The sequence below is a fragment of the Patagioenas fasciata genome, chromosome 17, assembly GCF_037038585.1.
Source record: "Patagioenas fasciata isolate bPatFas1 chromosome 17, bPatFas1.hap1, whole genome shotgun sequence".
NCBI classification, from domain to species: Eukaryota; Metazoa; Chordata; class Aves; order Columbiformes; family Columbidae; genus Patagioenas; species Patagioenas fasciata.
This window is the reverse complement of record NC_092536.1, coordinates 2359892-2369086: the sequence shown is the minus strand read 5'-3', so window position 1 is coordinate 2369086 and position 9195 is coordinate 2359892. Positions and strand designations below refer to the sequence as shown.

The following is a 9195-nucleotide window of genomic DNA, read 5'->3' as shown; positions in this document are numbered from 1 at the left end:
CTTTTGTTCCACCATCACGTATATTGAAGTAAAGATCATAAAAGTATGTAATTCCCTTGAACAGCAGGTCTTGAAGTCATCACTATGACCAGAACAAAGTGGGAAAGATACTCCTGGTTGTGTGTTTTCAATGACAAAGGTAAATTTATTGACATCATGCAGTTAAACCCAACATCTAGGTATGACTTAACATTTTTGGAACAGTTGGTAATTGAGCAAGTGATGCTTGTAAAAGTAACTATGTTCATTTAATGATGGGCCTTTGTAAATAACATGCCATAAAAATGACTCATTAAATATATTTGCTCTCTTCAGTAGTTAAATCCCATGACAAAGGACAATGAGGAAAATGCAACTGGCTGTACAGAGACCTCTTTTTGTGAACTGTAACATGAATGGTTCTGTAATTAAATTACGTTTCAGCTTTGCTTAGCTTAATACAGTATATAATGAAATTTGGGATTATATCTTCTAAGGGCCCTAGTAGTATTTCCTGGAGACTGCAAAGTAATTAAGCATATTTTGCATTATTGTGTGTTTCAGTAAATGCAGTTACCACATTCTATGCCCTTCATAATTTACTTTAGTGAGTGGGGTGAGATTTTTATATTGGCCTACCCAGCAGCTTTTACAAACACCTTGCAAAGATGAACAGTGTTTGAAATGTACATTATAAAATGTTATTTAAATCTTCAGGCATTGAGAAGTAGGCACTCTCACTAAAATTCAAGAACTACTGTTGTAACCAGAACACTCTCTCTGGAAATATAGCAGTTTTACAAAGGTGATTTTTTAATTTTCCTCCAAAAAAGAACACTTAGCTACAGTATATTTAAAACTTCTTCATTAAGGTAAATCTATGATTCTTTCTTTGAATACAGTTAATGCACCTATGTGTATATAGTGATATATTAGTGCATGTATGTGTTTTCAAAGACACAATAACACTTAGTGCTGCAAAGACTTGTAGATTTCTGTTAGTCAAGGCCTATATAGCATAAAGAACGGTTACCATAAGTAGTAATAAAATGTTAGGACCTCTTTGACTGTTTCCTTTATTTCCTCTTTATTTCCCAGTTGATTGGTTAAGTTTCCTCATTTGTCTTATGGAGCAGGCCTTGTCTTACTTTGATGTTTGCATTTTTGTCTTTGTGTTATACACAAAATGTACTGGACAGCTGTTGTCTGGTTTAGGCTGTTTCAGGTACAGGGCTGGAGCAACAGGGCCAGGGGTGGTTTTTGGTTGACACACACACTGCCAACCTCCCTTGGTGCAATAAGGCTGGATGAGCTGTGGTGTGTGGGGGAGACCTTGGGACCAGCAGGAGGGTCTGGTGGGAAAGGACTTGGAGTAGCAACGTATCAGGAGATGGAAGGCGGCTGTATCAGCTTCCTGCGGTCTGTTTGATACCCGACAGGTCCATTTGACGGACAGCTGGGCAGCAGTGACCAACAGAGACGGCTGGTGCTAGATTTGAGGGTGGTTAAGCACTCCCAAAAGCCCAAATATGCGTCGTATAGGCCACTTACAGTGAAACAAACTTCAGGGGTAGAATCCTGGCTGGATTGACAAAAGCCCTCTAAATTTCAATGGGGCTGGGATTTCGTGCCAGAAATGCTTTCTAAAGTGGCGATGAAAATAGCTTGGTCCTGCCTACCTTTAGATTAGCATTTATGCTATTTTTAGCATTTATGCAAGATTTGTTGCTCTGTTAATTTGTAGCCATCTTTAGTTTGGATGGAGTTTAAAATGGTCTGAACAACGTTGCGCTGAATTCTTTCCAAGTGGTAGCTCGGTGAGATGCAGACAGCTGAACACAGCTCTGCAGCACGAAGACCCATTAGCAAAATGTGAGCCAGCACACCAAAGTGCTTACAATTTGCCAGAATACCCTCCAATATATATCTTTATCACTTCTAAACCCTCAATTCCAGAATACCTGTCATCCTCAGAGATTCACACAAGTTATTTGAAGAACTACTATTTTTTAAAATCATTAATTTTAAGAGCCTTTCTCTGTATGTGGCATATTTTTCTCCCTCTACCTGACGCTGTTGACTGGAAAAGTAATTTAAGCCACAATGACCAGGCCCTGCAGATAGCAGACCACCTTTCCCTGTCTCCTACAGCCTTGGGGAAGCACAAGCATCCATGTGGCCCTGTGGTGAATTCCATCAGGGAACCTGACCATGTTATCAGTATACAGGCAAAAGAGTGAGGTTCGTTAGATCAAGCCTTCCTTCTCATGGCCACAAATGTCCTGCATGCCTTCTTAAAATGCTGAGTTAAGTTCAAGGCCATGGATATCTACAGTCAACCACTTGGCCCCTATCAGTTTCCCAACAGACTCCCTGAACTGGCCTCTCAGTCTCACTGCCTGCTGCCCCACACATCTGCTCGTAGCTGCTGGTTATAATTGGGGTTTATCCTGAAGACTGGCTCGATAATTTGACATAACAGTTGTCATGATCCCGAGTTTGGGCTCTTCCTTTCTCTCTTCCCTGCGTTGTTGTATCTTTGGATTGTGCGTGCTGCCCTGGAGGCTGTGGTTCCCCACAGAGCACGTCTTTGGCTCTGCTTCGGCAGATGGCCACCCTGATACTTCGTGTGGTCTTTGACCATCCCGTTGCCTTGTTCTTTGGACAACCGCATTCCGACAGCTTTTGTGGTTGTTGGTATCTTACCCACAATTAGTTTTCTCTCCATCCCCGCACTGAATACGAACCACCTCCAACTCGGGAGATCCATGGTGAAGCTGAGGAACCGCCTCAGGAGACCGTGGCTGATGCCAACCCCCTTCCCCTGGTCATCTCAGGAGATCTTTGAGGCTTCTCCGAGGCCATGATTTGACCACATCATCTTTGTGGCTGTTGAATGAAAAAAACCACAGCGCTATTCAGAGGTAGAGGTGGAGGGAAGGGACGGGACCCAAACCCGCAGGCACCAGGGCAGTTTGTCGCTGTAGAAGTGCCCTCTGACCGCGGACCTCTCGGGAGGGGTCGGAGCCACCTGGGCGGGGTGGGCAGGGGCTGTTTCCGGGCTCCGCGGGGCCGCCGGCAGGTGAAGGAGGCGGCGGCTCCCGGCCGGGCGGGCAGGAGAGGCCGCTATGAGGCTGCTTTTGCTGGCGTCCCTCCGAGCGCAGACCGGCAACGCGACCACCGCGGCCAGGATACAGTGAGTGCCGTCCCCGCCGCGCCGTGCGGGGGAGAGGGGACCGCGCTGCCTCCTCACCCGCTCACCCCTGGGGATCCCGCAGAGGGGCGGAGCGGGCAGCGCATCCCCTCACACCGAGGCCGCCGCAGCGCTCGGAGGGGTCTCCGCGGTGGGGCTGGCGGTGCGGGGCTGAGGGGCGGCGGGGCCGTGGGGGCTGTGGGGCTGGCGGTGCGGGGTGAGGGGGCGGCGGGGCTGTCCGCCATGCGCTGTCCCCGCCGGCGCACGGAGGCGGCGTCTGTGCCGCGGGGATGGCCGGGCCGGGGGCGTGTGAGGGGACCCAGGGCCTGCTGGATCTGAGGCCGAGCCTGTGCCTGTGGGGCGGCCTCCGCTGCGGCTTTCATGCGGCTCTGCCTAGGCAACGCGTCCCCCGCTTTGCCCGTGCAAGGGAGGGGGGAAAGAGGGGTTTCGTTCCCCCCCAAAAAACCCCATGAAACCAAACAAAAGACCTTTCTGCTCAGGGCAGTTTGCTGGTGCATGTGTCCCCTCACAGCCGCCCCACCGAGCGCTTGCCCAGCTGGAGCTGGCGGTGCAGCGGGTTTTCTGAGTACCCAGGATATGAGAAGTCCATGTGGAAAGCAGGAGGCTCTGAAATGAGGAGCTTTCCTAGAGCTGTTCTGCAAGAGCCGCTCCCGACAGTGCCCTTGCTGTGGGATTCAACAGGCGTGGGGGTGATGGACAAGAATCTGTAGAGCTTCGAGATTTTTTGGGCTAACGGAACTGCATCAATAGAGACTATTTGTAATGTCCCCATTTAACGTTTTCGGTGAAATGTGGAAAAAGGATGTGGCTGACAGCATTTCTGAGGGCTTCGTTGTGCATGTGAGCTTTGTTTAAAGAAAAAAAGGTCACTGTAAAAATGAAACCATTTCTCAATGGTTTTGTCCTCTTGAGGCCCAAAATAAGGACTTGGTGGCTTGTTACCTGTCAAAGAGTTCAGTTGTTTTTCTCGGGATTAATCTTTTCCCAGATCTTGGTCTGTATATTATACATTATACAGAGAAATAGTCCTCTGACATGGTTTAAGTCTCCACACCAGTCGTGTCATACCAATTTCAGTCTTTTGTGCAGGGCTACTATATTGTGTAAGATAATAGTGGAATGTACCGGCTGCCTGGTGTCAGTCACCCCAGCACTGAAGATATAAAGCAAATGGAGCGTAGAGACCAGAGAAAGCTGAAGTTTTCTTTATTTTAAAAGAATAATTATTGATAAAATGTTGAGATAATTATGTTCTTATGTTTATAATACACATTTTTTACCTGTATGTCAGCAGAGTTCACGTGTGGTAGTTAGCGTGGCATTCTGTATTTGCGTTCATCTTTAGTCTTTTGCTTTCACTGGATAAAACTACTTATTCTTGGGGATATCTGTGCGTGTTCTTGCTCCAGAAGATTATTTCTGCAACCTTTACAAACTAAATATTCATTTACCTTCACCTTCCATGTCAAAATGAGGGAAGTCAGACAAACATTTAGACTGTGGAGCCATTCAGAGGTAAACTAGTGGAAAGCTGGTTTTCCATTATTTCTAGTTAAACTAAGCCTGGATAAGCCAGACAAACGCATGTCCACATAATATTTCAGATGGACTTTTAACTACAATGAGGTTGTGATCATCCTGCATCGAGATACGGTGGTTCAGCGGGGGAACCAGCAATTTTGGGTAACCCTCCCCAGCTGTGACTGGTGCACGGTGGCCTGACCTGATGTGCTTTCGTACAGAAGAAGCCACAGACTCAATGAGGTGCAACAGCCCAGTTAACAGACGGTTTAACATATTACCACGTTAACGCAATCATTTGCAGCTGTGTGAACACATCTGCAGTGATCTGTGTGGAGTACATAGACTTGCTTTAGCATCCTTACCTTAGAGAAAGTGGATGCTACATAGTGAAAGGTCAATTTAATTCACGCCCATAATAATGGATTCTAACACAAATGATGTTTAAGATTCGGTAATTTATGTAATGTTCGGTTGCTATCTGGTCACCTACCATAAATGTTACTTTAGTAATAATATAAATGAGCCTGTTTAGGAAAAACTGATCAAGGAAAAGGAAAAAAGGAAAGAGTATTAACTAGCAATTAAATCCATCTTCTTCACTAAAAGGCTATTCAAGTGACCACTACCACTAAAACCATCCAGCATAGATACTTCCATCTAATACTGGTTTTCTTAAGGCTTTATGCCATTTGAAAAATATATATATATATACACACACACACATGTATGGCCAAAAGCTTGGTATGTCACTTCTTGCACTGATCTGCCATACCTGAGGTGAAGTGCATGTGGTAACCTTTGTAGTATGTGTGTGTGTTAATACCCAGAAAATATATATTCCAATTAATGTTTGGCTTCAGTTGCATCTGTGAACGTGCTCATGAATTTATTTATTCAATTTTTTTTTTTCTTGAACCATGGCAACTTTTGATTAAGTATAAATGAAACAATGAAGTTGTCTCCAGGTTGGACGCTTGCCAGCGTAGATTCATTTTATGGCTTAATATCACTGGGTACACTATGTTTATGATATTACAGCTGTTCCTATAACTGCTTCATCTTTTCATAAATAAGATACTCATTTCCTGAGTTTAAAGTAAGTGGTGACGAAGATACTAGAATCTAATTTTGTTAGAAATCAGCTTGCTAACCCAAGTGATATAATGAATGTGCTGTGGACTTTATTCTCATTGGTGTGCAAAATCTTTATTCACCTTAAAAAACTATGAACCATGAGTAGAGAATAAAATACTAAGCAAAAATCTTTGGTTAGGCTGCCATTCTTCAGCCATAGGAATGAGCTCAAAGGAGGTGTCAGGAAAGAAAATAAATGAATATTCTCTGCCAGTTTATAGACTCCGTTCATCTTTTATTGCTTGATAGTAAGGAGGAATAGAAATCTTGAATTGGTTAATTAGAAAGATTTAGATGAAGTATTTGATCAATATGTAAATATCTTTTCTAGAGGGAGAATTTGTTCCAGGTCTCATTTGAAATTGGACAGTGGAGGTAGCCATTCTGTAAATCTTCAGGTAACCAACTGCGAGAGAATGAAACCCACAAATTCGGTAACGCTTATTATTCCTCTTTACAATTATTTTTCATCTTAGACATGTATTGGAGTAATTCTGAGCCCCAACTTTTCTTCTGCTTATTCTTGCCCTATCTGCTCCCGTTGAACGGACAGAGGAGAGCGCTGGTGCAGCAGATCCTCTGCTCCCTGTGGCCGTTCGCCGAGCAGCATCCCATGGCTAGACCTGTTTATAAGGCAGGGCTAAACTTTGCAGAGTGATTTTGTCCTTCTAGAAGACAATTACTGACTTGAGAACACAGAGACAGAAGGATTCTCTCCTCATTTGCACTCACATTTTAAATTTCTCTTCTTATTCACTGGGGATTTTATTCATAGTTTGTTCATGCCAACACAATTTGTCTGTGTTGCTTAAAGGAGACGTTTGAGAGAGGAATAAAATGAAGAATGTTTTAACAAGTGTGAAAAAAAAATTACAAAGAAAACAGAGAAGAACAAGCAGAGTTTCAACTCATGTAATTCCATCAAGTTCAGTGGGAATTGCAAGTATCCAGCTCTGGCCGAGTCTCGGAAATGCAGTGGAAGTGTCTCTGCTCGCTTAACAAGCTTTGGATTGTGCTGTATAGATTTAGCAGCAGTTGTTGCACAGCTGCTTTGCAGAACAGACAGCCCATGGAAAGAGTTAATTAATATTTTTGGATGAAACCTATTTTGTGCTGTTCAGTGTCAATGTATCTATCTACCACGAGCTTTTTTTGAAATCAAACTTTCTTTGTCTCCAAGCAATTCCATTGAAATATCAGTTGTAAAATTAGGACATAAATGTTTTTGAGAGCAAGACGTCACAGAAAATAAAGCAGGTTTCAAAACTGTAACACTTCAGAAGTAAGAATGACTTGAACTTGCTTGTGTTTTAGCTTCAGCCAGGCTTTGTCTGGAAACATAAAACTGGTTTTGTATATGAAGACATGTGAACTGCAGATTAGGGTTGAAGGAGGGAAGACTGACAGCCAGGACAAGTGAGAAGTACTGATCAGGAATGTAGGAAATCAAAAAAGAAACATTGTAAAACATCACCTTGTATTTCATAGTTGTGTTAGATAATAATGTTTCTCGATAGAAATCTTTAATAAAGTGAAAACGTGCCAGACAAGGGCTGTACCTGTTAGCAATATCTCTGCACAGAGGATGGGTCCAGAGCAGACACAAATTTCACTTGGAAGCCTCATGATTTCCAAAGAGAATAAAAAATATGAATTTCCTGAATACTAAAATCAATGGTATATTGGGAAGTATTTTGTCCAATATTCAGACGTATATAAATATCAGAGCGTAAGCAGTGACTAATATAACATACTCTAAGAAATCCTCCCCGAGTGGTGGCATTGACTTCCACGAGAGCTTTGGTAGAAAGGAAAGATATGGCAGAGCGAGGCAAATTCTGGACCCAAGCAAGAGTCAGTGCTTGTTGAGACCCTTACTTGGAAATTTATCTACCACGTACAAAACTGTGATAGAGAGAACATGTAGCCTAGAGATTGGGCATTTTCAGGGTTATCTTAGATTCACAGGCAGCAGGAGACACGTTCACTTTTATTATTCAATCGGAAAGTTTTTGTTTATGAAATGGCAAAATAATGTGAGTCCACCGTTGCCATGAACAGGAGAGATATGGGTGATGTCTCTTGTCTTGGCTCCATTCAAGGACATCTGTGACCTCATAGACAGATGAACTTGCAAAAGAAATCTGCAATATCTTTGCAGCGCCGTCTTATCATGATCCTTGATAAGAGCCTATGTGTGAAAATCATAGTCTGCTTTTTTTGGTTATAAAGATGAAAAGTCATTTAGAAAATACGAAAAATATCACTGTAAATTTCAGCACTTAAATACTACCCAGTACCTCTGCTTCTACGCACGTACACTTCCATACATCCATAATCTGAAACTAATCACATCGAACTCAATGGTATGTTTATGGGATGGAGGCTTCTTTACGTCTGGGAATTCAAATTATTGTGGGAATAATTTGGTAATTTTTTCTTAAGCTGTATGCAAATTTTTTCCATGCTCCTGAGTCATTCTGCATACAAAATAAATGGAAGTACTAGAGGTGGTGCAGTCTGTGAGCCTTGGGAACACCCGGGGAGTCCCCCTGTTACTGCAGAACCAGCTGCCGCTCAGCTGCGACATTCAGAGCTCTGGAAACTGGGGAAGAAAGGAAAAGCATTCATTCCTAGTATATTAAAAAGAAAAAGGCACTTTACACTGCAATCCCAAGTCGAGTTGCTGGTTTCTTCGTGTCCTGAGAGAGTTATTTTCAAATTAATTGTGGTATGCAAACATATTGCTTGTACATGATAGTGATTTATGGTAATGGGAATACTGATGGGAAGAAATTCTTTTGGACTATTGAATGAGCACCTGTGAAACGATGGAATGTGCGCACGAGCATCCCCAGCGTTTGCCCCAGAGATTTTCATCCCACAGCCGTGAGGTTTGGGCTTCGTGATTCAGATACAAATCGAGAGCCTCTTTCAAAAGGCAAACAGGTACTGGTGCAAGTTCGTGGGACAACCCATGTAAATAATTGCTCAACAGTGTAAATAAGGAGCATACAATCTGGCTGCATTTTATTATTTATTAGTACTTCTTATGATGTACTGGTGTGGTTTCAAATGGTGAAGTTAAAAGTAAAATGAATTTCTTTTTAGAATAAGGAAGAAATACAGCACCATATGTTGTGCCAGTGGAGCTCTATCTGATCTAGTGCTAATACATTCCTGCCAAGGCCTCGAGACATTTTACAACATTTTTAGCACCAATTTGTGCAGTAATGACTAACTTCTGCAGGACAGAAAATTGCATTCCTTGGGAGGATATGAAATGATCAGGAAAGAGCTGACATTATCCAAGAAGCTATTGAGTTAGCAGGAATCTAATGCCA

The 9195-nt window shown here is 42.9% G+C and overlaps 1 protein-coding gene across 10 annotated transcripts in view; it reads left to right on the top strand.

The window, feature by feature from the left end:
• The window catches only part of GLT1D1 (glycosyltransferase 1 domain containing 1), a 42994-nt gene that overhangs the window by 3247 nt on the left and 30552 nt on the right, over nucleotides 1-9195 (top strand). For 7 of the 10 annotated variants that reach the window (XR_011741731.1, XR_011741729.1, XR_011741730.1 and 4 more), the window contains exon 1: nucleotides 3029-3175. The exons of 1 other annotated variant lie outside the window; for it this stretch is intronic. Coding sequence is in view for 5 of the 9 variants with exons in the window: in XM_065851234.2 (XP_065707306.1) it covers nucleotides 3108-3175 (68 nt within the window). In the remaining 4 variants the exon portion in view is untranslated. Of the gene's footprint in view, nucleotides 1-3028; nucleotides 3176-5517; nucleotides 6286-7165; nucleotides 7268-9195 lie in introns of those variants that run through there. 2 more of the 10 variants (XM_071816127.1, XM_071816124.1) reach the window with 2 other exon arrangements.